The sequence below is a fragment of the Triturus cristatus genome, chromosome 3_1 (assembly GCF_964204655.1).
Source record: "Triturus cristatus chromosome 3_1, aTriCri1.1, whole genome shotgun sequence".
NCBI classification, from domain to species: domain Eukaryota; kingdom Metazoa; phylum Chordata; class Amphibia; order Caudata; family Salamandridae; genus Triturus; species Triturus cristatus.
In genome coordinates, this window is record NC_140583.1 from 1,088,587,724 (window position 1) to 1,088,614,213 (window position 26,490).

Sequence of the window (26,490 nt, forward strand, 5' to 3'; positions counted from 1 at the left end):
TTTCCCGGCATTGCTAGAGGTGCCCCGGAAAGCCAGCTTGTCTAGCCTCCACAGGGATCCCAGCAGTTTAGCAGTTGAAGCTGTGCTGCCCACTGCCCCCATGGCCAAGGTCATAGGGCTACTCAGTCTCCCAAGCCCCCTGTAGCACCACCTGCCAATACTCTTTAGCTTGCCCTTGCTGGAGCACAGCCACCGGGTGGGAGTCAGAATCCAATAACTCTTACCAGATTGCCAGCCAATAACATCGAACAGGTGTGTCCTACCAGCTCTTACTGCACGACAATCTTTACCATATTTATCTTCATGGCGGGTCTCTCCTTCCATACAGGTGTTGCCGTTCTGCACATGAGCAGTGACCTGATCAATGCAGCGACTGTTTCCTTACACCTCGCACAGGGAGTATCATCAACAGTGTCTCCACTGGCTCTTCCACCTTCCAACGCTCTCTTCTTCCTCACAGGGCACACCGATCTTGGCAAGCAGGCTAATGCTCCAGGGCAGGTGGTCTTGGATTCCCTGGGTGATGTCTCCTCACCAAGCTGCGAGACTGGCAGGCATTGGTCCCTAGTCCTGATATCAGGCAGAAGTCTTGCAGAGCTTCACCTCATACAACCAATCTGACTGCTTTCCAGATTACAATGTTTGGAGTATCAACCTCCCCTTCTTATAGTCCCTTCACCAGACACCAAATGTGATTTAGGTTTTGAGTTTTTGAAGTTTTATGTTGGGGTTCAGTTTTATTTTTTAAGTGCCTACTCTTTTGACATCTCTTCCTCTTGAAAACCAGTCTGTCACAGCAACGATGTCTCCAAAGCTAATAGTTCCACAACACAGGCACTAGAAGTGACTGGAGTTCACACCTGGATGTCGACCACAGTGATAAGTGTATCAAAAGGTTAGCCTAGGGCTCTCAGGCCTAATCTTTATGATTCTCTTATCAGCCTCATCTCCTCCCTGAGATGTGCCCAGGCCCCTTTCTTGTAACCTCTCACTGAATAAAAGAGCACCCTTTGGAATGTGCAGGGGAGGCCTGGTACTTCCCTCACCAGTGTGTAACTCACTCAGCCAACAGGAATGCAGAAATCCACATATCTATCTGAGGGGACATCTCTCTACCTTGACTGTGTTTCACCCTACAGGCCTAGGTCTCCAAACATGGAATCCAGAGCCCTCCATGTATTGTGCCATCCACAAGTACACATATACCCAGTGCATATATACAGCATACATGCACTGTTTGATTCAGAGGCACACATACATCCAGCACTTGCATTTAACATGCACGCAGTGCTCAGCACTTTATCCCTTAAGTACTGTACCACTCAGAGGCACACATACAACCAAGACATGAACTCCTCCGGCAAACACTCATCATGTATTGTACCACTCCCAGGTACCCATACATCCAGCACATGCACTTATCCTACACGCACTGCACATCTCTACATCCTTCGGGTAGTCTGCCACTCTCAGGCACATGGACTTCCAGCCCATGCTTACATCATGCACGCCCTATTCAGTACTGCATTATCCCTGTATGGCACCCTCAGCATTTACACATACACTCAGCGTAGATACACATTCTGCACTGCACCACACTTAACACCAACCTGATATAGACCAAGAATGATTTAAGCACACAGCAGTGGATAAAAAGTCAAAAGGGCTCACGCGTGCGATACAGCTTAAAAGAACCTGTTCATTCCTACTGATCACTACACGGTATGCTGTCACCATTGTGCCCTGCTGCTTAACTCCTGGTGTAGCCTTCCACCACCATGAAGGTAGCTCTTTGGGCGCCCCTCCTGGTACAACAAGACCAGAATCCATGAGACAGGCCTGTATCATGTTGCATATGCATAATCCCTGTTCGCCTATGACAACAAAAATCAGCATTAGGGATACAGATATCAGTATAGTTGGGCACTCAGGGTAGGGGTGCATGTGTATTACCACACAGAGGACTTTTTCGTCTTAACATCTTACACAACATCCTCAGCTCATTTACTTTGAGGATGGACAGATTGGCCAGGTCAAGCTCCAGCTTGCCTAAAGTGATTTCACAAACATTTCAAAACCTTTTTGAAACTTTTTCAAACTTTTGAAACATGTTGACAGCCTTGTCATAACTTATAAACCCTTTAAAAAACTAAAAAACAAAAAAAAAGGTCTGCATCTCTTGAAAACAGTGTCTCTGAAGACAACAGAACTTGACCACCATTTGGAAAACACGAGAACTCCTTTTAAGGTGTCACCTTGGGTCGGTTCTCGTTAGTTTCAAAAGTTATGAACTGTACTGCCAAACGCAAGTTCTGGATACCACTTCTAGGCATCAATGTGAGGAAATAGTGTGTTTTTGTATTGTGTGGTTGTGTGACCTCACAGTGTAATACACTACCAATCCTTCTAGTACCAGTTAGCTTTATTTTGTTAAACCTTAGGTCAACCCTGGGTAGCTGTGATTTAGAAGCCTCTGGCTTCACCAAAGGAACAAGTATAAAGCATTTAAAACATGACCAAAACAATTGAAAAAAGAAACTGGACTCTCAAAAAGTCCAACACCAATTCGTAAAAATAGGCAATTGTAATGAATTTATGGACCCCAAAATGTAAAGATCCACCGGAGGGCTCAGGAGATATAGATTTTTAAAGAAACAATAAATCGCATCTTTTTACTTAACCTCGAACAAGCACTGGCAATCTCAATAAATTTGACACTTAAAAACTTAAGGTGTAATGCTGTTACTTAGACTTTGAACTAAACCTCAGTAGCGTCATTACAGGATTTATGGAAACTCCTTTTGAGCCCCTCTATTCCTGCCCACTTTAGTTTTTGTCATAGAAAGCAATGTTGCCATTATTTCGTTTCTCAGAGTAAGTGAACTGCAGGAGTTGGCAGTGGAAGAACATGTTATCCGACCGACAAAGATCTGGTTGTTTTTAAGACCCGTCCTTCTTACTTGCCAAGTAATCGCTCCATTTTGTGTCAGTGTATCGATTTGCCTTCCTTTCCATGCCCGCAGTCTATAGCTGACAAGGCACTGGATACTTTGGATGTCAAGAGCTCTTGCCTTCTATTCACATTGTGTCATTTCCATCTGAAAAAGCAATGAATGATTTGTTTCTTTTACACAGCCCCACTTTGAAAACCAAATATGCAAGTCTGTACTTGACAGTTGGATTGCAAACCAAAAAACAAAATTGCCAATGCTGGACAGCATCTGGAAAAAAAGGCCAATGACAGCTGCAGTTGCTGGCTATGCAATTCCGGAGGCGCACACATTCATGAGTACATAGGCACGTATGTGTCGGTCAGCATGCACTCACCTACGTAATGATGTTAGTTCCATATCAGTTTGCTTTTTATTTATTGATTCAAAATGGAGAACACTACATAGATTGGAAAATAAAACATTTGAAAGTTTTACTCGCTTGTACGCACATTTTGACATGGGATAATGGGCGGCAGAAAATGTCAGATGTGGGCCCTCCAAAAACACAAAATTAAAAGAAAAACGCAAGTGATGAGTGAGGGAGCAACGGAGGAGCATCTACATTGGTAAAGCCAATAGGTAAAAAAAAAAAGAAGACCTATAGTCTTTGTCAATGTTTGTTCTTTTTATGGTTGTGTCTGAAAAAAGGCCTACCAGAATAGTCTAGAAAGACCCCACCACTTGCGAGCCTGTGCAATTTTTTTTTTCTTTCTGATTTGATATTTTTAAAGGATTCCTCATCTTTAGAATATCTGCAGGTGCTAAACTGGTTCAGAAGATTTAAACATCATTGCTCCTGCACACCGATAGAGATGCTGTGCAGCTCGCTTTGGCTTCCTTCGACCTTGGAAGTGACAATGGAGCCGCATATAATTGTCACGCCTGCGTGTTGTCAGTTCCTTTCTGCCTGCATCTTCATACATGGATGCGGAGCTCTCACTCAACTTTTTTCTTCGTCAATAGATTTGCTTTAAAAAAAAAATCCAGTGTTCAAGAGAACTATGTTCCCTTTTAAACTGCAGGTGATAAGCTTTATAGGACTGTTGCAAACAAATGGTTGTGACTAAACCCCATGGCGTTTGCCTCTAGTGTTTAAGTTCAAGACATGACTCCAAGTCCTGCGAGTAGTGTGACTTTATGAATCCAAAAGTGATCTGGTAACGCACAGCTGTGTGTCGCCAAACACTAAAAGAAGTCTCTGCAGTCCCACTTCAAGGCAAGGATGCAAACTTGTTCCCCGGACAGGTCCTTATCACGGTCCAAGTCTTATCGGAAGTCAAAGTGGGAGCTGAAATCCAAGCAGGATTCGTCCCAGTCCCACCACTCTCAGCATACGTGAGGGTATCAGGGTATGTGTCAGTCTTGCCTCTGTTCCCCCGCTGCGGAGATGATTCCTAAACTGATCTCAATGCATCTCAAGTTTCTGGAGCCATCAGCAATGTTACAACAGTTTAAGGCTTTCAAGGCGGCCCTGTTGTGAATCTTTAGCTGTCTTCTGCCTCCCTCTGGTGCTTCTTCAGGCTTCAAGGATTCACCAAGGCCCTTAGTCTGGTTATGGTCATTGACCTGCCCTCGGCACAGTCTGTGTCTCCAGAACCAGTCTCTGGAACCGCATCGGAGCAAACTTTGACATCCCTGCTGGCCCCAGTGCAGCCAGCGCCAGATAAACTCCCTGTCCCAGTGGTCTAACCCATCTCTGAGCCAATTTCATCTTGCCCCAATCAAGGTCATGTACTGAAGCTGTACAGATGTCCTCAGTCTCAGTTCAGTTTAAATCAGTCAGAATCATACCTTTGCCTGGTAGCCATACCCCAGTGCACCACAGCTTTTCTTTTCTGACTCTCATTGTATTAAGAAAGCCTTTGGAGATGGCAGTGGAGATGATGGAGATTATTTCTCATATACTCACCCCCAAACTATGATGATGACAGTCTGTACATGGACTTTCAGGAGCTCAATGGTAAGGCACTTCCCCTGACAATGGGTTGTGTTCTCCCGGGGGGCCTTCAACGGAGTAGAGTGCCTCTTTTGCTGTGGTGATGAGACAGGCAGCAGCAGTATTAGTCTCACAGCTGCCATGTATGGATGTCTAAAGTAATGTGTTAACAGGTTTTCCAACTTGGACATATTTCCTCTAAGCCTCTAATACTATTCAATGAAGACTTGACTGACTGACTGACACCATAATGGGCACCTAGTCTAAGCCTTGTTCCTCCCACCGGTGAACAGGTAGATTGGTAGGCACCACAGACTGGTGCCAGATGACCCTGACTTCTTGACGGAGTTCACTACACCGGAAAGTCTGGTGGTTCATGTTTCCACCAGAAGGATGAACCCCAATTCATTCCTTATGACCCCTCTAGACCGTCGAAAAGAATGAACACATTTGGGAAACTGTTGTTTTCTTCTGCCAGCTAAGCTTCTGGTCGGTCAGTGCCAGCTGTTTGCTGGGGTGATTTTCACATACTTTCTGGTGAATTGTTGATGAGATTGTGCTTGCACCCTGAAGATTTCAGGCCAACCTAGCTTAAACCATTCAAGCTAGTCAGAATGCAGCCAAATATGTCATCCATTCTGGACTGGGCATGATTGCTTGGGTAGAGCAGTCGGCACTAGCATGGAGCTTCAGCGTCACGTTTGGATGAGGTCCACAAGCCTCTCTGGTGAAGTGCAGACCTCTTTGAAGGATATGCCATTTGATGGATCTTTTCTATTTGGTGAGATGGTGGATTCAGCTATGAATGCTTCAAAGAGAGCCAGGCCACAGCACATTACTTAGGCCTTTCTCCTCTAGCAAGACAATACCCTCTACAGTTTCTCCCCTTTTGAGGCTACTACAGACATTTGGCATAATGGCAACACTAAGGCATGCTTCTTCTGCAGCCACCACCCCATTCCTGTCGTGGTCAGGGGAAGGGATCAAGCAGACAACACCCAGGCCAACCGGGCAGCAGACTTCCCAGTCCCCTGCATCAGAAGCCAAGCCTCTTTAGTTAGCCATTAATGGAACCCGACCAATCTGTAGAAGACAGTATCAGACATTTCCTCCAAGGGTGGTAAAATATAACATCAGGCAGGTGGTTCCTTCAGATTGTCCGCAATGCTATGCCATGTAATTCTTTTCAACCTGCTGCATCTTCCAGCCATATCAGAGCCTCTTTCAGAGGTTCATCAATCCATCTTGCTCCAAGAAGTGCAGGCTCTTTTAGACAAAACAGCTACAGAGAGTGTCCTGGCCCCTGAAATACAGACTGGTTGTTACTCCAGCTATTACCCTGTGCCAAATAAGGGTGGAGGCCTTTGTCCAATTACATATCTCCGATCTCTGAATACCCTCTTGTGGAAGGACAAATTTGAGATGCACACATTCACTAAGGGTCTGTCTGCCCTGCATTCGAATGACTGGATTGTTTCTGGACACCTTCTTTCTAGTATCTGTCCTGTAGTCTCAGTTGCTACTTAGGGGGCCAGTAGCATTTTAAAATTTGCTGTGTCCCCCTTCAGTCGTACTAGTGCCCTCCGGTGTTTTATTTTTTAGGTCAGCCAGACCTATGTGTGTCAGTTTGAGCACTCAACTCAGGCTGCCTAGGGCCCCCCACTCCACACACCCAGCAATGTCCCCCAATCCTCCCGCCTCCGCACACCCCGCCCGCCCCACCCATTGTGCACACTTAATGAACCTTCTCCATATAGTACACCAGTATTTTAACCCTCGCCGATAACCGAATTTAAACATAATATGTACATCATATAACAGCCTCCCTTCCTTTGGAAGCCTTGAGATCTGACATTTATTCTTGAGCCTTAATCTCTGGAAAAAAAATGTGGATCTGACCCCTAACTATAATCTTAAGGCGAGCGGGATAGAGGAGGTAGGCTTCACATCCTAACCCCTGAAAACCAGAAATCATTTGTCGGAGCCTCCATCTACGCTACACTGTAGTGTGGCAAAAGTCAGGTCATGTGAAGAAAGTGTGTCCATCGCAACTCCGCTAAGCATCTGGTCTAGCCATATCTATTAAAGCCTGACGCAAAATATAGTTCCCAACAAAAATCTAAATTGCTCTAGGGCGGTCTTCTTGCCTAGTTGAGTAATTCCTCCTCTTGACCATTGGGAAGCAATGGGCCCGTTGGATCTCCGTTTCCCAGTTCCAATGTGAGAGTTCTGGGAATGCTCTCTTTGGCAGGGAGACAACAAAAGACATAATTTTCCCCCCTTCAACATTTTCAGCGAAATCCTCGAGCTTCCAACACATGTCCGTCACCTGTTTCCCTTGCAACCCTTTAGATTCCTGCAGTTTATCTATAGCCTCCTCCAAGGCAACTGTTCTGTCCTTCACCTGGGTTACCCTTTCGGACATCCTGCTATCCATTCTGGCCTCAGACTGCATTGTTTTTAAAGTAGAGTACACTAATTCTAGGGAGATAGGAGGTGCCATCCCGGTAGGCGCAACTGCCCCCCCGACTGCCCCCTCCCCCCCCATTCTCATAAATTTGGCTGGTAGCCGAATAGTCCCATTCCAAGTTACATGCCATAGGGCGGTCCGTATTAGCTGGGCTTGCCTTAGATCTAGTTCTCCGCCTATGAGTATTTGATTTGCCGTGAACTATCCTTTGTGCGGTGGATGATTCCTCCGAGTCTGTTTCATCTGTTATACTGTAATCACTGGCAACAGGCGAATCAGAGTCATCATTTAATGAATAAAATGTATCCCCCTCAGGAGAACCATGCGTTACAGACACCGGGGGTTGTAGCATTTGTGGCTGTTGTGGCAGTTGGCTTGAAATATTAGGGACATCGGGGATACAAACAATCAAATCCCTTGTTCTATCTGCAGATATGGTCCCGTTACTTTCCAGCCAGGCATTATTCTCCACCAAAGGACCTACCAACTGAGATGGGTCACATAATACATCTGTTTCAGTTTCTGCAAAATCCTCTGAAACCACTTAGTCCGAATGGGCAACTATTAGGGCAACATTAAGCAGCTCCGGATCCGTCTGTAAACCCAGCTCCAGCCCGGATTGTCCTTGTAGCCCAGTTGTAGAACCTCTATGGGAAACCTCCTCTTTCTCAGCTATTTCTCCCTTTCCCATAGTCCCTGGAGTCATGGGGGCAGATATAGATGTGTTAATGCTTACAGTGACAGAGGATGCTGGTGAAGCCATCGCGAATGCCTCTGCCATCGTCGGTTGCCTCAGCATTCCCTCAGTGTTTGCGGCGGTAGCAGCGGTGCATACGCGAGTCCCTCCTGCCGCACCGATATCGATGATGGAATCTTTAAAGGCAGCTACTTTTTCCCCCCTTGACTGCCCCGTCGGCCTGGATTCGGTCCACGAACTGTGGCGGGGGGGTTATTCGGAGCATCCACTTCGGTAGTTTTTGGTAGTTTAGAGGCTCCGCGTGTCTCTGCCATTGCCTCCAGTGTACCTTGAGTTACCTGCTCCCCCGGAGCCGCCTTATCATGTTTAGGAGCCATGGTTTCCTTTAAGCTCCAATGCCGCTGCAGCGGTGCCCCAGAGACCGGGCATGGAGACTTTAAATTACGGACCATTAACCGGAGCAGGACAGCAAACATGTTCGTTTGTAGCGATAACCTAGCTCCCACCAGCCTCATATCAGTACTAAAGGAAAAGCTGCTCTGCTCCGCTCTAGCGATTTCTCACGGTGTCCGCCTACGTCCTCGTCCTCATTCCAGAAAGCAAAGCAGGTGATGCGGATTCCGGATCACGGAGTGCGGGCGTGCGGGCATGAGGAGTGGAGAGCCGCGGCAGCAGCCCTCGTCAGGTCAGTCCGCCATCTTGCCCAGCCTGATACTGGGTGTTTTATTTTTTGTTTATGAAAATTGTGGAAATGGTCTTAGCACATCTTTGGAGGTTATGGATAGCAGTTTTCCCCTACCTCGACTGGCCATTAAAGGCAGGCTCACCACAGTAAGTCATGGAAAACCTCCAGATGATGACAAACCTCCTGACATAATTGCACTCGACGCCTTCGCAGTGGTTCCCTTTCTTAGGGGCCATTCATGAAATGCTGCAGTTTCAGGCCTTACCTCCATTCCATTGCATCCAAGACATTCATGCTGTGATCCCAATTGTTTTGTCTTGGTACAAGGTCTCGGTGAGAGTAGCTGTTAGGCTTCTGGTCCTCTTGGCCTCCTGCATCCTGCTCATCAACTATGCCAGGTGGCATATTCAGGCTCTGCTGTGGAAACTGAAGTCTCAATGGGAGCAGCATCCAAATTTCAGAGGAGACTGATAAAGACCTGCAATGCTGGATACTCTACTACCATTGGGTCAGTGGAAGACCCCTCTCTCTGCCCTGATCTGAGCGGACGGTGGTGACTGATGCATCATTACTTGGATGGAGTGGTTGTGAGGAAATGGAGTGTTATATATGGTGTGGTTGTGCGACCTTACCATGTAATACAATTATTAGCTACTTTAGGTCCAGCATATTTCGTTTGCTAAACCCTCTGCCTCAACCCTTTGTAGCTGTGACTCTGAGCAGCAAGGCTTACTCAAAGTGTGAGGAAATGGGGTGTATTATATGCTGTGGTTATGTAACCTCACTGTGCTATACACGCACCAACCATTTAGGACTCAAAAGTCTTTGTTTGTCAAACCTTCAGCTTGATGCTAGGTAGCTGTGATTCTGAGCAGCAAGACTTACACAAACAAACTGTAAAGCATTTAAACAGCACCAAAACATTTGGAGAAGAAATGGAGACACCAAAGAAATCTGTCACCAATTCATAAAAAAAGATAAATATGAGATATAAGAGTTACGAGGTATAGTAAATCAAAGCATTTCATTCAACCGTGAACAAGCATTGTCAAATTCAACAAATTTCACTCCTAAAATATTTTGAGCAAAAAGTTAGGTAAATTGTAATGCTGTTGAAGCTGAAGATACATGATGCTGAAGGATGCTTTTGATGTAACAGTGCCAACTGGTCTTCCTTCAGTGACTTACGCTTGAGCAGGACTCAGCAGGCACAGTCCCTCTTCTTTATTAGCCACCTTGTGCACATGGTGCAGTATGCATCAATGCAGCCTCTTTTTGCCTGGAAATTGGTGAAGCAGGGTAATACACCGTCAGTCCTTCTTCCAGTCCAATTCAGATCTGAGTTCTGCCAGGGATTCCCCAGTTTATGCTCAGATAACACCCTCAGGGTAGAATGCAGTTGGTGGTCAGTGGGCTCCCAGGCTCCCTCCCTCCTGATGACCAATTCTTAGGAAGAGTGGCATCTGGCTGCCCCAAGATGCACCATTCTGCCCACTCCCAACATGGCAGAACGTCTTGAAAAACCAGTTTGGCAACTGGTTTCCCCTCTCCTGCCGAGTGTCAGCCTGCCTACCTAAACAATTGAGCAGCCCCCTTCCCAAGTATTCCTCATTTGCTCTTCAAAGGCAGCTTCAACTTTGAAGCTCGCCTTTTGGGCTAACACCTGTGTGGCTTCATGTTGGAGAGAGTTAACACCTCCCATGCAGACATCTATTGTTTCCTTTCCTGGGAGTCGTTAGCACATCTCTCCAGAAGGGCAGAAAGCTGTCTGGAGGACAGACCCAAAGTGCAACTGTAAACTGGCTCTGGAAATCTTGTGCAACCAAAGTGGCAACTTCTGAAGTTGCACTTTGCCTACCAGTGACACTACATTCACTTTAACCATTAAAATGGATGTAATGCTCTAATTCATTTGATAGCTTATATTACCAACTTTAGTAGTCCCATTCAGAAGTTAGCCAGGCTGAGCTGTCAGCCTGTAACTTTGTAGTTACCAATGGGGCTACTAGCCATTCCACAGTAAAAATAACAATTTAGGGTTTTCACTGCTGGAACATGTAAAAGTGCACTGAAGACTCCTACTGACTTCACCCCAGCCCTACAGGCCTGTCTGCCGGACTGCCTACCTCTGAAAAAAACCAGAACTCCCAAGGATGGCGGCTCTGTCCACAAACAAAACAACACCAAGGACTCCGGCACCCACCCGAATCCTCGATCCTGGAATACTCTGCATCCGACCTGTGACCAAGTGGCCCACCGAACCAGCAAAGGTTAACCAGTGATCCTGAATCCAAGTCCATTGGTTGACCCCTCCTGGACTCTACATCATTGCTTGCAGACTGAATCCTAAGTCTACTGCGACCGGCTCCGGTAAGAAGAATCTAACATCAAGAGGCATCCCTGCACCCGAAGCCCCAAGGCCTCGGGCCTTGGTGAGCTGAGCCAAATGTTTTGTTCACTAGTAGTCTAAAATCAATCCATGTTGCTTCTTCAGGACGAAAATAGAAAAGGATGTGGGCCAAACCTCAGGTTATAAGAGGGTTCCTTCTAAAAGAGACTTGGCTACTTTTTCAGAGTTAAAATGATCGTCCAACCCTGCAGATCGATCAATTTTTGCCCCATATGTCGGGGCAGAGGTTAGCGCACAGCTGATAAGTGGCTTGCATGCAAAAAGTGTGGCAGACCTACCCTCTTCTGCTCGCCCAGGTGACCCAAGGTAACTTTTTTTAATTGACCAAGAGTTTCGGAGCACAGGTACTTGACCTTTATTGGCTCCTAGTGCTCCCCCCCCCCCCTTCTGTTCTCCTTTATTAAGATCCCATCTAGCAATCTGCACACTGATACAGTGATTTGCTTTTTTGGTCCCCACATCTGGAGGCACAGACAGTCTTGAGAGCAACTGACATCAACAAGCAGGATGACTTAATTTTCTTTTTTGTTTTTTTTTTAAATATCTTTATTAAGATTTTAATCCCCCATTAACCATGAGAGATCAGTGCAGGTACATAACATCATTCAGCAAACAAATATCCACAAAAAATTATACCTCATGAGGCAGATAGCAGATCTTAAAAAACAAAAAGTGTACAAATAACAGCAAGAAAAAAGAAAAAAAAGAGAAGGAGCAAAAGGGAAAGCAAACAAATAAAACACTCCTATAAAACATTAACGAGAACCTAATTCGCCCTTCTTATCAGCCATCATTATCTTCCTAAACAAAATAGGTGAAATTATATTGATTCCTTCCATTTTATTAAAGGTGCCCAAATATTTTTGCCCAATAATTTCGCTTTTTTTTCCCTTCCTTTCATAAATTGCACTATCTATTGTATATATGGAAAGTAAGCAAGCTAACCATTGTTGAAATGTAGGAGGAAGGGGATCTAACCAAGCAGAGGCAATATTTATCCTCAAAACCGCCATAGCAACAAAGATAAATTGATAAGCGGTCTTATCCTGATTTGAAGAACTTAATCCTAACAAAATAATTTCATGGGTTAATATTGTTTTTACCCCAAGTATATGATCTAAGTATTCCATAATTGAGTCCAACAATGCCTGCAACCTCGGACAGGAAGCAAACATATGCACCAGATCCGCTTCCGATCCCCCACACCGTGGGCATAAAGTCCCTGTAGAGCCGCCCCATTGTGCTATTTTGGCCGGGGTTAATATAAAGAAAAAACAGTTTTAAAATGTTGTGCCTGAAGCCCAGCCAAAAATAGAACTGACTGACCCAACTTTAAAGATTTCACAACTGTTCCGGGGGCAGCCCCCACTCGCTCAGCCCACTTCCCCTCATGTTTGATTAAATCATCTTGTTTCAAATTAATCAATTCTGCATAGATTAACTTAAGTGTCCCCTTAGCACCCCTTTTCATAGTATCAATTATGCTATTGCTAGCGAACCCCCATGCCCCACCACTTTTCTTACAGAAAAAACTACAAAGTTGTAGGTACTGAAATTACAACTTTCCAACCCAAAGTCCTTCTGTATATCTTTCAATTGTCGAAAGCCTTGCTTTCCTATTATATACCCGGCCTGACGGATACCCTTGCTAGCCCATCCAGCCATAGTTTCATCCGAAAATACCTCAGGAAGCATTGGATTTTTAAACAAAACTGTGTAGAAATTGAGCCTCCCTAATCCAATCTTTTTCTTTAGCCCCCTCATATCTTAAAAGCAGCTATCAGCGTCTAAATTTTGTACGTTTGTAATAACTGGGTTCTGTAAATTTAAAAAAACAATATTCGGCATTTTGGCCCAATAATAGTCTATAAACATCCGGGAGATCATTTTCCCTTTCCCCGGAACACGACCCTACCAATATCCTCATATATTGCAGAGCTGCTGCCCAATAATAACTACGAAAATCCGGCACCGAAAATCCTCCTTTCTCCCGTGATAAACACATAAGCCGAAGAGCCCGCCTAGTTTTCCCATGCGCCCTATTAACTAAACCTTCTAAAATAATAAACCAAGATTTTTGAAATACTAAGGGAATTGACCTAAACGAATACAATACTTTTGGTAAAAATAGCATCTTAATGAGATTACACCGTCCCACAAGAGAGAGATGGAGATTATTTAATCTAACAAAATCCACCCTCGCTTTACTGATTACTGGCTCCATATTAACGGCAACCAATTTCCCAAGATCTGAGGTGACACGTATCCCCAAATAAACGGCTGAATCAACAACACGAGTATCTTCAAAATTAATAAGACGATTCTTAATAATTTGAGTCTTAGTTTTATTTAAAGCATATCCTGTAAAAGTACCAAACTCACTAGAAATTGACTCAACTCTTTCCAAAGCCAATTGCAGATCCGTTGTAATAATAGCCACATCATCAGCGTATGCAAGAACTTTAGTTTCTACCCCTGGCACACAACTGGTCGGATTCCACTATTAGCCTCAAATAATCGTAACAGGGGATCAATATAGATGGCAAACAGCAATGGAGAAGAGGGACAGCCCTGCCTGGTCCCCCTCTGTATATAAAATGGGGATGTATAATTGCCATTAATCTTCAACCGAGCTGTTGGGGCCAAGTATAATACTTGAACAGCTTTAATAAATCCTTCTCCCAACCCGACCCACCTCATGGCCTCCCAAAGAAAATCCCAGGAGACCCTATCAAATGCCTTTTCAGCATCTAGTAGTAACACAGACATAGGGTCCCCTGAGATCTCCGTCACATCAAAAAGGGTGATCATGCGCCTTATATGTTGCGTGGTTCCCCGGCCCATAATGAACCCATGTTGGCACGGATGGATAGTTTTTCCCAAAATACCATTTAATCTCATGGCCAAGATTTTTGAGAAGATTTTAACATCACTGTTCATTAGGGTGATTGGGCGATAGGAGCCAGGATCCTTGGCTGGTTTATCCTTTTTCAAAAATATAACGACATCTGCCCCCGGCCAAGACTCGGGGGTAGAATGCTCCCTTTGTGCTGATAGCATAACCTCCACCAGATCCTGTCCTAATGAATCAATAAAAAATGTATAAAATTCCTACGGAATCTGATCTGGGCCGACAGCTTTACCAGACGGTAGATCTTGTAGAGCACCCATTATTTCTTCCTCGGAGAAAACCCTCTCGAGTTCCTCCCTATCTATAGAATCAACCTTCTGACTGGGTATGTTATCTAAATATTCACGCATACCACCAGGTATAGCGGCAGGTCCACCGGAGTATAATTGCTGATAGAATAACCTAAAAACTTCCCGAATACCTACTGCATCGGTAATAACCTTTCTGCTGGTATCATAGATTTCAGAAATCGTCTCGGCCGAGGTTTTCTGCCTAGCTCTTACTGCCAGCGTGTGGCCTATTCTCTCATTAAATTCATAGCAATGCTGTTTTTTAGCCAAAAAAATTTCTGCTGCATTCTTAGCCAAATGATCACCTATCTTGGCCTTTTTAATAGCTAACTGTGAAAGTATCCTATCTATTCCTTCACCGGTACTAATGGCTGTAGCTAAGATTCCCTCAAGATTATTTAATTCCTCCCTCTTTTTCTTAGTCTTTCCATCTTTTGTCGCCGTAAGCTAAAACTTAAAGTTTCCCCTCTAACCCCTGCCTTAAAGGCATCCCAAACGACTCCAACCCGTGTGCTCCCTCGATTAAACTCCCAAAATTCTTTAACCCACCCCTTCATGTTGACAATATAGTCTGGATCATATAATAACCTCCTTTCAAAGGTCCAGCCAACATTCTTTTTTTCCCCCAACAAACTGATATTAATTGTCAGAACTAAAGGATTGTGATCCGATATAATACGTGGATGCTTCTCGATACCCAAGTTAGTTAGAAGTTGATTGGATACAAAAAAATAATCCAAACGGGAAATAACTTTATGTGGAGCTGAAAAAAAGGTGCCACCTATATCAGTAGGTTTTAAATGAGCCCAAGCGTCTATCAGACCATTGTTGTGAGCTAAATTATATAGGGCAGTGCTAACTTTCTTCTTTCTTCCTAAATAATTATTTCCTTGACTATCCCATTGAACCCCTAGACCATTAATATTAAAATCTCCGCATAAGACAACTGGGACAGACCATAATGCCAATCTACCATCTAAATACTCTAACAATTCCGGATCGTCACCAGTTGAACCATCCAGTGAGCAAAGTGTAAATTTAAAATTGTTAACCAAGCATTCAATTATTACCCACCGACCCCATTGATCAACTGATTTGTAAAGAACCCTTATATCACTTCTCCGAGTGAGGATTGCCACCCCACGAGTTCGGGCACCTTGTGTAGTATGTGCAATCAATCTAAAACCAAGGTGCTCCATTAGGTAAGCTCTATTACCCTCCATATATTGGTTTCTTGAATACATACTAAATCTATTTGTAAAGATTTCAACCAAATCGCTACATTATTCCTCTTTTTCTGATCATTTAGCCCACAAATATTTATTGTCAAAATCCGGAGATTCAGATCTTCAAATTAAGGTTTTCTCTCTTTACATTCGCACAATAGACCCATTTGGCTGCTAATCCATCAGACCTTGCCTTGCCATTCATACTCTTTTTCTTTTTCATTTTCCAAACCTTATCAAGTAACCTATCCAGAACACATTTAACACCACTCTTCTGCCTCTTTATTTGCCTAACAATATGAAACACCTTGACCTTCCCTGATCCCCCCCCCACCCCAACCACCTGACCCACCCACCCACCCCCCTCCCCCCCTTACCTCCCTTACAGGCAATTAGATCACCCAAGACCTAAATATGGCCGAGACGTCTTCCACAAAGGCAACGGCCGCCCCCCCCCCCCTCCCAACAAGAAAAACAAATATAAACCCCAACAATAATATGTATCACCACCAGGTAGATCCAACAATATAGAGGAAAAATCTCAGCATATAATCAGCATTTAAAAATCACATCACACTTTTCCTTGATCACCCTTATTGCTTTCCCCCATGCCAGACAGTGCCCTCAACCCTCGTGTTTCGATTAAATCAGTGAGAAACTCTTGGGCTTTAATTTCTGGAAAAAAAATTCTAGCCCGACCTCTGTGAATAACCTTAAGTCTCGCAGGGAACAGCAAAAAGGCATCACAGCCTGCACCTTTAAATGCAGGTATCAGCTGGTGCATTCTCCATCTCCGCTCGACCGTAGTGTGGCAAAAATCCGGCCGAGCAAAGAAGGTATGGCCCTCCACTGTTATCTTAGAATCAGGTCTAGCACGGTCCAAAATTGCCTGTCTCAACAAAAAAATCCCAATAAAGATAAGAATCGCTCTAGGATGATCTCTTTGATTATTAGGCTGATTTTTCCTGAACATTGGGAAACGGTGTGCCCTCTGCACTTCCAACTCCCAGTTCCAATGAGCCAAATCTGGAAAAGCTGCCTTCAATAGCTTCACCACAAAACTCAAAGTGTTCTCCCCCTCCACTTTTTCCTCCAAACCAAGAAGTCGGATATTATTCTGGCGCTGCCGATTTTCCAAATCCTCAAATTTCCAGTCCACATCCTGTGAGCGCTTTTCCTGAGCACCTTTACCCACAAGTAATTTCTCTACATCCTCCTCTACGGCAACAATCCCGTTTCAGCCTGGGTTATCCGCTCAGACATATCAGAGCATAATTTATTTGTTTTGCGGATTGCCCCTTGTAGCTTATTGGTCGCAAGTTGAGATCTCTTGCTCTCCTGCCGGGCCTCTCTCTGCATTTTCTTTAATGTTGCATACAGCAGCTCCAACGTTGGTGATGAGTGTGCGCTACCTGGCTTGCTGGCACCATCTGTTCCACTGCCACCCCCAGGCCCGCTGCCTGAGCAAGCTGTGAGGGTTGAGGTAGAGTAGTCCCACTCAAGCCGTCTGCTGGTTGAATCCGAAGATTGGCCTTTACCCCTGCTCCGACGCTTAATAGTCTTAGACTTCAGCTTAGACTGAGTAATATCCTGCTGAACCACCAGGGACTCCTCTCCAGAGACACTCTCCTGTGTCGACTCAAGCTCACTCTCCAAAGATGAATCAGAGTAATCGTTCAGTGAGAAAAACCGATCACCATCCGGAGAAAGCAATGGCACACATACCTGAAGGATGTCAGACTCCTAATTATCTATCTTACTGAATGTGCCATTTAAATCACCAGATTTGAGAACAGGGGACCCCACATTACCATGAGACTGTATAGATATCATAGGGTTATCTTGACCTGTATCAAGGAGTGAATCTGTAGCCTCACCCGCACCTTCTGCGCAGCAGTCATCTGTTACCACCTTCTGACAGCTACTTCGAACCTCATTTAGCTCCTCTCCATCACTGCTGTCTCGACTGCTATTGTGACTATTTATATCATGGGACTTTAACAGAGGATTTTCTCCCTCTATCACCCCTGCTGTAAGAATTCCAAGAGAGCCATCCAATATTGTATCCACACGCTGCTGCGTAGTACTAGTGTCCAAATCCATACTATCAGCCTGTTGGTGCAGAGAGATAGATGGACTACGTTTCCCAGAATACACTGGTACAGTAATCAGTGCAGCCGATTTGTCATTTAGTGAGGCTGAGTCAAACTTATAAGAAACTGCTTCCAATTGCAGGGATATATCAGAGGAACATACAGGCGTTTTCACGTTGCCCCCAGGGAGTGCCTTTGTCACATTTGCCACGCTGAATGCCTCGATGACTGACGGCTGTCTGAGAGCGCCCTCATTGGCTTTACCAGCCCGCAGTCTTGTCCCGCCTGCTACTCCAGTAGTCCCACCATCAACCATTCTGCCCCCCTCACCTTTCCTCTTGGGACCGCCATGCCGTGTCAGTCCCTGACTCGAACCTGTATCTGTGGCCGAGCCCTGCAGCCGTTCCTTCCTCTGCTCTTTCTGATCTCCGGACCCAGCAGCCTCCCGCGTCTTAGCCGCCTTCTGAGCCATCCTCCACTGCATCCAGCGTTGGGAACACAAAGTAATATTCCGCACCAGCCGAGAAAGCAATGAGGCGGAGAGGTATCCAGATCTGCTAGCTCTCCCGCATCGAGCAGGCTGACCGCGGAGGTAGGCAGGTAGAGACTTCAGCAATCCCGGCCACTCAATCTGCAGATTTTCTTTAAAACAGGAACCGGGGGGAAAGCTGCTCGCCGAGAAGAGTGGGGAAAACGAGGAAATAATGTCTTGTAGCATAGCTCTTGGGGTTATTTTTAGCCGTAATAATTCATTAAGAAGGGAGAGAGGTCAGCGCTGCCTTCCGAGGCAGTCAGTCATCGGCCATCTTGCCTACCGGATGACTTAATTTTCAATTAAATTTTTATTCAACCGTAACCATTAAGATCATAAAAGTGTGGAAGTCATACAAACAATTGATTAATATATCTCATTTTCATAGCATAATAATCAGTAATTACAGATAAAAACAAGGTAAAGAAAAAGTTGAGTTTAAAAATACAGTATTAAAACAGGTAAATTCATTTGAAATATAAAGGATACATACAAGACAGTACCATCATCAGTTAGGGTGCGAACTATGGGCTAATCGATCTCTGATTTACTAAAGCCAAACATAGATAGGACGCAAGGGAGAAACATACCTAAAGATCAGGTAGCATTTGGTGGAAAAACAGTGCTGGACGACATTGGGCAAATATTATATTACTGGAATATTGGGCGAATATACTTTTTACACTCCGTGATATCAAATTTACAAAAAAATATAAAATCAAGATTGGACTGAGGAGAAGTACCGTCACATGGACATACTGGCAGTTCACTAATTGAATACACTCCCGAGGGGAAGCCCAACATACAAGGGATACGATTTAATCTAAAACGTATTAATACATATCAGTGGCGCATGTTGGTCACAGCAACCAAGTATGAATTTGGTCCCACAGAAACAGACAGCAATCCCAGGTTTAATAGTACCATGGTTTTGTCACAGTTTGATGTGTATCTCTTTCTTTCCCTGAACGTTTGGAAGCAAGATTTAATTTCAGCTTTGGGAACTTTCTGGCAATTAAGAGGATCATTGTATAATTCTTCTAGGCCCAGACCTACATATATATCTCTTACATAATTGAGCCAAGGGGCCTTGCGGGCCTGTTCTCAATCGAGACAATCCTTAATGATGTTTTGGGTTAGGCCCACCTTATCCTTTTGCCAGATTGAAAGCCATAGTAAGACTGGCGCAAGAGATATAACATCTGTTATATATGGTAAATTCAATTTGTGATGCATTGTATAGCTTGAGCAACTATTAGGTAGAGATAGTAGTTTTTTAAAGAAACCATCTTCTAGTTGATATTCCTCAAACTCCAGCTCCATATGTTGCAGAAGAAATAGCCTTAGCTGAATAAATCTTTTTAATTGACTCTAATGGCTTACTGCCCAGTTTTTTTTAATAAAAGAGAACATAGACACAGTGCACTTCTCTAGGGCATTGCATCTGTTTAAAATCATATTTGCCCATGTTCCCCTACTGTTAAAAAGTACACCCAGGTATAAAAAGAACTTTGTAATCTCAACTTTGCGTCTCACAATATAAAATGAGGGTTTTGTTTTGGTTGCTTTCCCATGATCAAAATAAAAGTTTTCGACTCATTCACCTTTAGATGCAGGCCATATAAGATACATAGTTATTAATCAGCTTTTGAAGAGCTAAGCCGGCCCTTGCAACTAAGACGGCATCGTCAGCATAAAGCAATATAGAGACCCGTTTTTTATTAATCATGGGGACATCGGCTGCGGGTTGGTCAACTGCTGCTTCAGTGCCATTAGTATACAATGAGAACAGGAAGGGGGCTAACACGCACCCCTGCCTGACATCTCTAAGTATAGGGAATGATCTAGTGCATTCACCCTGGCTACCATACCTACCACATACGGTACATTGGAAATATAATTGACGGATGAAAAATATTGTATTCTCCTCAACCCCCATTTCTCTCAAGATAATCCATAGTTTGCTGTGTAGCACAGAATCGAAAGCTGCGGAAAGGTCCATGAACCCCATGTAAATGGATCCTTCTTCAATTTGGGTGACTCCTTTATAGGCCCTGCACATAATTTCCAGGACACAACGGCATCAGTACTGAGCCACATGGTGCCACATTCCAGTGCGCAGAAATGCTACAAAAATGTTTCCAGATGCCTTGAGCGTAACATGATGCCAAGTCCTACATTGATCATCACGCCATATACCCCAAAGCCTTGAGGGAGTTATCCCTCAATCTCCTAGCCGCTTGATGTGTGACACCGCAATGATCCTGATCCCGGTCGAGAGGAAGGTCTTGGGATCAGTCAATGAGCCATTCCAAGTTCTTGATGTCACACTCTAAGTCATCTGGGTGTTTGAGTAAGTCCCACAAACGCAAAAAAAACAGGAAGTCAAAGTGGTCTTCAACTTTGTGCCATCCATTAAAGTCTTCTGATGAGACGAGGGAGCGTCAGCATTCGAGGTCTGGCTCTGCAGTTGAGCTAGCACCAGGGCTGTCTTAGCACCTCTCCAAGTTTCCGGAGCCGGAGCGACCAGCGCCTAATTTTGTGAATTTTTTGAGGCCATGCACCTCATCTTTGGGTGGCCGTCCCTGCTGGAACGCCTTTGGACTCCATGGGTTCAGGAGGGGCCCCCGCTTTTCTTCCGCTGGTTCGAGAGGGGTCTCTACTTCCAGCAGTGAGTTCACCCCCGTTGCCAGTCGGGCCCCTTGAATCCATGGACGGATCTTAAACAATTCTAGTCGAGCCACCTTGACCTTGCCCAGCTACGGCCCCACTGCCGATGTCCCTGGCACCGCCAATGACGCTGTCCCCATTCTCAGGTAGAGGTCAGGGTTCTGGTTGCCAGCATCTGGGCCCCCTGGGGCAACAAACTACTGAGTGCACTACTGCTGCTGCAGCTGCAAACCCACTTTAGCTTACCCTCAGTGTCACACTGTTGCCCAGTTAGAGATTGGATACATTTTTACCTCCATGGATGATGGCTCCAAATTGTCCAATGTGACTATGCCAAGCCCTTCGTCTCCACCATTGCAGACATGCCACCTACAACACAACTACTTCTGGAGTGCCACTTGTCCATTTTTCAAGCATGAAGTTCATGCTCTCTTAGAGAAAGGAGCCATAGAGCGCATGCCAGGATCAGAGATCGGGACTGGCTGCTACTCCGGCTACTTTCTGCTGTCAAAAAAGGACCAAGTACGTCGCTCTAATCGAGATATCCACCCATGAACCTTTTCCTGAGGGCAAGTTCAAGATGATCACCTTGAGCCAAGTTATGTCTGCCCTCGATCCAGGTGACTGAATGGTGGCATTGGATTTGTAGAATGCCTATTTTGGCATTCTTTTCCTATAATCCTACAGATGTGACCTGTGGTTTCAGGTAGACCACAAGCACTTTCATTTCTCCGTGCTCCCCTATGGCCTCACCAACGCTCCTCAGGTGTTCACAAAAGTGATGTTGGTGATTGCTGCGTTACTGAGCAGGTTAGGAATACCAGATTTCCCTTACCTCGATGACTGATGGCTACAGGTAGGCTTGCCTCAAACAGTGGTTATCCACCTCCAGACTACGAGCAATCTGTAGACATCCTTGGGATTTTCCATCAATGTGCTAAAGTCACACCTGACTCCTTCACGGAGACTCCTTTTCATCTGAGCCATCTTGTACATGGTTTTGTGTTGAGCCTTTCCTCAGCCTCAGCGAGTCCAGGATATTCTGGATCCAGATTTTTTAACCTTGGTCTCAGTGATTGCGTCTCTGAGTCTTTTTGACCTCCTGAATCCTGCTAGTAACACATGTGGACTCTGCATGGGATCTGAAATCTCAGTGGGATCATCCCCAACAGACCTTTCAGGTTCCATCCAGGGTTTGGAGAAGACTGTAAAAGATATGCAGTGGTGGTTACTGGACTGTAGTTGGAACTGCAGCAGATCCCTCTCCCTACCCTAACCAGGACTAACAGTCGTAACCAATGCATCGTTGCTAGGTTGTTGAGGCAATATGGGGGAATTAGAGATCAGGGGTCGCTGGTCTCTAGTGGAAGCCTGTCTCCACATAAAAACTGCTGCAGTCGCAGGTGATTCACTTGTCACTAAAAGCTTTCATCCCGTCCTTGAAGCAGGCCCGAGTGCAGGTTCTGACAGACAACACAACTGCCATGTGGAACTACAACAAGCAGGACAGGTTGGGGTTATTGGTCACATGCCAAGAGCTTTTATGCCTGTGGAAGTTGTTGAGTCATCAGGGCATCTCCCTGGTCATACAACACCTGGTAGGATTTTTAAATGCCAGGGCAGATAAAGTCAGCCGGCATTATGTAGCTGACAATGAATGGTGGCTACATTCTAAGGTGGCACAGGGTGTCTTGCGGCAATCGGGAGAACCCAGTCTTGATCTCTTCGCCACTGTCTGGAACATGCAGTGTCCAAACCTCTGCGCTCTGCAGTTCCCAACACAATCCTCCCTTGGAGAAGCCTTGAATTTGACTGTAGATCGGAACTCCTGTACTTCTTCCCCCTCTACCTCTCCTACCCAGAAGTCTGAAGAAGATCAAGAAATATCTGTTCAGAGTCATTCTAATGGCTCCAGGTTCAGCCAGAAGAGTGTAGTGCCCAAAACCTCTGTACAGCTGCCTCTTTGGGATCTGCACCTGAATCTGCACAACTTACACTTTCAGCCTTGGAGATTGAGCAGTGACAGCTGACTGCTTTTGATTTCCCTCTTGAGGTAATAAGGCCTTGCTGTGGCAACAATAAAAGATTATTTGTCAGCCTTATCGTTTTTTCTATGGTTACCTCATCAACCTTCTTTGTTTACGTTTACTGTTGTAATGCAGTTTTTGAAATAGCTGGTACATTTTCCACCATAACCCTTTGAGGTGTTCCAGTGAGGCCGCAATCTGGTTCTTAAATTCTTAATGTGCTCTCTATTTGAGAGCCTATGCACAGCTGCTCCCTGAGAATACTCATCTTATAGACCGTGTTCCTCATTGTGATTGCATTGCGTCAGCTCATCACATGAGTGAACTGCAAGCATTTTCAGTCCAGCAAACATACACCTCCTTCTTTCCAGATAATTTGCTGCTAAGGAACAAGTCGGTGTTGTCCTCAAAGGCTGTAACTCCTTTCCACGTTGGGCTGTCCCTTACCCTAGGTGCTCCTCATCCATCAAAGGTGGACAAGAGACTCAATCGCCTAGACCCGAAAAGAGCCCAGACTTTCTTTATTGATCGCACCAAGGAGCACCAGGTAGATGATCTGCTGTTTACGGGTTTCTCTCAGTGTAAGAAGGGAAGATCAATGTAGAACCAGACCAGATACATTGTTCTTTGAATAAAGATCTGCTATGGTCTAGCCAGGAAAGAGGCAACAGAAGGCCTGCGAGCTCATTCCACCAGAGCCAAAGCTACTCCCACCATGCTCACTCAGGGGTTAATATTTTGCACATCTGCTAGGCTGTGATAAACCAGAGTCTGTCTGAATAGAAAATCAATTATGATAGTGAATGACAGTGAAGTAGGTAAGAGAAAAGACAATCACACTCCATGAATTGAATCTAGCATCTGAATGAAATGCCTAGCAGCTCATCAGCTTCACAATTTGAAGGGTGCCTGTTGACCAGTCTCAGTGGCGAGCAATGTGGTGAAGTGTACCTTCCTGCCATGATTCATTCTGAAATAGTTTTCTTACAGTGGTGTCCGACATCAGCATGTCCATCATGACCAGAAAGCTGTTTTACTGTTCGATAATCAAAGTCCTCGTCATTGTGTAGAGGTCCAAAGTAAGAATGTCACCATGCGCTTTATTCTCCAGGAAATTGTATTCAACAGTGCTGTAAACCACTGGGCTTCCAAGCACTCTGAGTTTTCACACCTAACCAGTAGACCATGATGAATTGTAATATCCTTCCCCCAACATCCGGCATGCTCATAGTGATTAAAGTTCACCTCTTCCTGAACCAGCTGCTGAGTGAGATTCATCATTGAACCGTCCCGGTGTGGCTCTGCTGCCTTGACACCTTTCCAGTAATGACAGCCAAGCACACTACCCATTTTGCAAGTATTTAGTGTCATTTCACAGGTGGTGCTGCTTATTTGTTGAGTATTTTGGAGAAAAATACAGCCGTTAAATAAATGTTCTTGTTTTACAGGAGGTGGAAGAGGAGTATTATGCCCTTCAGGGGCGGCTGACTGGATCAGCCCACCCAGATAAGCGATCAGGTACGTCTGGATGCATTTCCTTGTGTTGATGAATGTCCTCAGTTTGTCATCCTGTTAAGTCTTCCTTTACGCTGTTTTTGGTTATTCCATGTGTTGTTTTTTAAAATTTAAATTCCTACATGGCCTGTACCTGCATGCTGCTTCTACCTGTGGATGTGTCCACAACCACTAACAACATTTGATGGTTTTATACATCTCTGTCGGCCTCAAAAGACTCCTGTCCTACAGCTGGGTTAGAGGCAAGTCCCAGTAGATCGCAGTTTGTGAACCAAATTATCTAAATGCTCTGCACTATGTGGATCAGCACAGGCAGAGATGATGTATTCACATTGGCTAGTTGATTTCAATGTTTTATAGTACAGGTGTTGGTGTAAAAGGTTTTAAGGGTAGCAGTTTGACCATGCATGAACAAGGTTAATTGGCTACTTGCACTCTGTGGTGGTTCAGTTGTGAAATTACAGATTGTAAATCTTCTTAAAATACTTTGGTTTGGTTATGATATAGAGTTGTCTGGCATTGATTTATCTGAAAGAAACACGTTAGTTAGATTCCTCACCTTAGAATATCCCCAGGCGTCAGACTGGATCCGGAAGATATTTCGTCAGCAATACCCCTTGCGCGTCGCTAGGCGTCGTCTGCGGCTCCGCGTCTGTCGTCGGCGTCGTGCGCCGGAATGACGTCGTCGGAGTACTTAGACGCCGCCCTCGCGCGCTGACGTCAGTTCTTCTTTTTTCCGCGCCAGTAAGCGCAGATCCGGGAGAGCTACCCCTTTAGTCACTTTTTGACTAACTTTTTCGATCTTTTTGATCTTGTCAATTGACTCCGGTGCCGGTAGGATGCCTGGTTTTAAAGCCTGTGCTGACTGTAGCCGCCTGATGTCGGTTACGGACCATCACCGCCGGTGCCTTTACTGCTTGGGCCTCGACCACGACGCGGAGTCGTGTTCCGACTGCAAGGCCCTGACCTCGAAGGCTAGACGGGAGCGGTCCCGTAAGCTTCTCGAGATCCGTCACCATCGGTTGTCGGGATCCAAGTCTTCGGGTAAGTCGAAGCATTCCAAGAAGTCCAAGAGGCGACACCGCTCTTCGGACTCCCCTCGCCAGTCGCGCGACTCGGCCGAGGGTCAGGGTGGTTCCACCCCCGCGGCTCCGGCGGAGCCGCAGGTGCCGCGCAAGTCCCCATACCCGCCGGTCCCTGGGACTGACGCGACGCCGGCGGAGGTCAGTGCCTTCCTCTCGGCCATGAGGAGCCTGGCCCCGCCGTCGACGCCCGCTGGCGTGCCTTCGGGCCCCGCGGACCCGACAGGGCTGCCTTGCCTGCCGGTGGCTCCGGCCCCGGCGCCGTCGACGGCTCCGGCCTCGACGCCGCAAGCGCCCGAGGGACCCGTTCCCGAGTCCCTGCCGACGCCGGTTGACCTCGTCACGCCTCCTCCGCCGGCGTCGACACCGGTACCACCCCCGACGCTGACTCCGCTCGACGTCGAGCCCCAGTTCAGTCCCACTCCGGACCCGGCGCCGCTAGGCGTCGATGGACGCCGCGTTCGGCGCCGCTAGAGACACACTATGTCTACCGTCCGGCTCCGTACCTTCCTCCTGTATACCAGGAATCGGATGATGGGGACAACTGGGAGGGATCCGAGGATCCTATGGCCGCTCAGGCTCAAATGTCACAGGACTGGGCAGATGAACTGGGGGAGGCCAGTGGCCTGGATACCTCTCCAGACACTGGATTCGTCTCTCCTTCGACTGTGGCTTCGGAGGAGGGCGCTGCTTTCTCTGTGGTGCTGCGCAAGGCGGCCGCAGCCCTTGGGCTCGAGCTGCCTGCCGTGGCTGTGAGGACTAACGTCCTCTCTGTGGTGCTTTAGTCTGCAGCAAGCTCCACTGAGCCTCTGCTGCAATTCAATGAGGCCCTCATTGACGTTCTGCAGGGCACTTGGTCCAAGCCCTCCACAGTCCCTCCTGTGGACAGGAACGTCGCCAGGCGCCACCGCCCTGCTCCGGGCGACCCCAGTTTTCTGTCCCAACACCCTACC

General features: G+C 45.9%; 1 protein-coding gene across 2 annotated transcripts in view; it reads left to right on the forward strand.

The window, feature by feature from the left end:
* Window positions 1-26,490, forward strand: part of ARHGEF12 (Rho guanine nucleotide exchange factor 12) — a 715,358-nt gene that overhangs the window by 680,544 nt on the left and 8,324 nt on the right. For both annotated transcript variants that reach the window (XM_085645963.1, XM_085645964.1), the window contains one exon: window positions 24,389-24,458. In XM_085645963.1, the coding sequence (XP_085502089.1) occupies window positions 24,389-24,458 (70 nt within the window). The remainder of the gene's footprint in view (window positions 1-24,388; window positions 24,459-26,490) is intronic.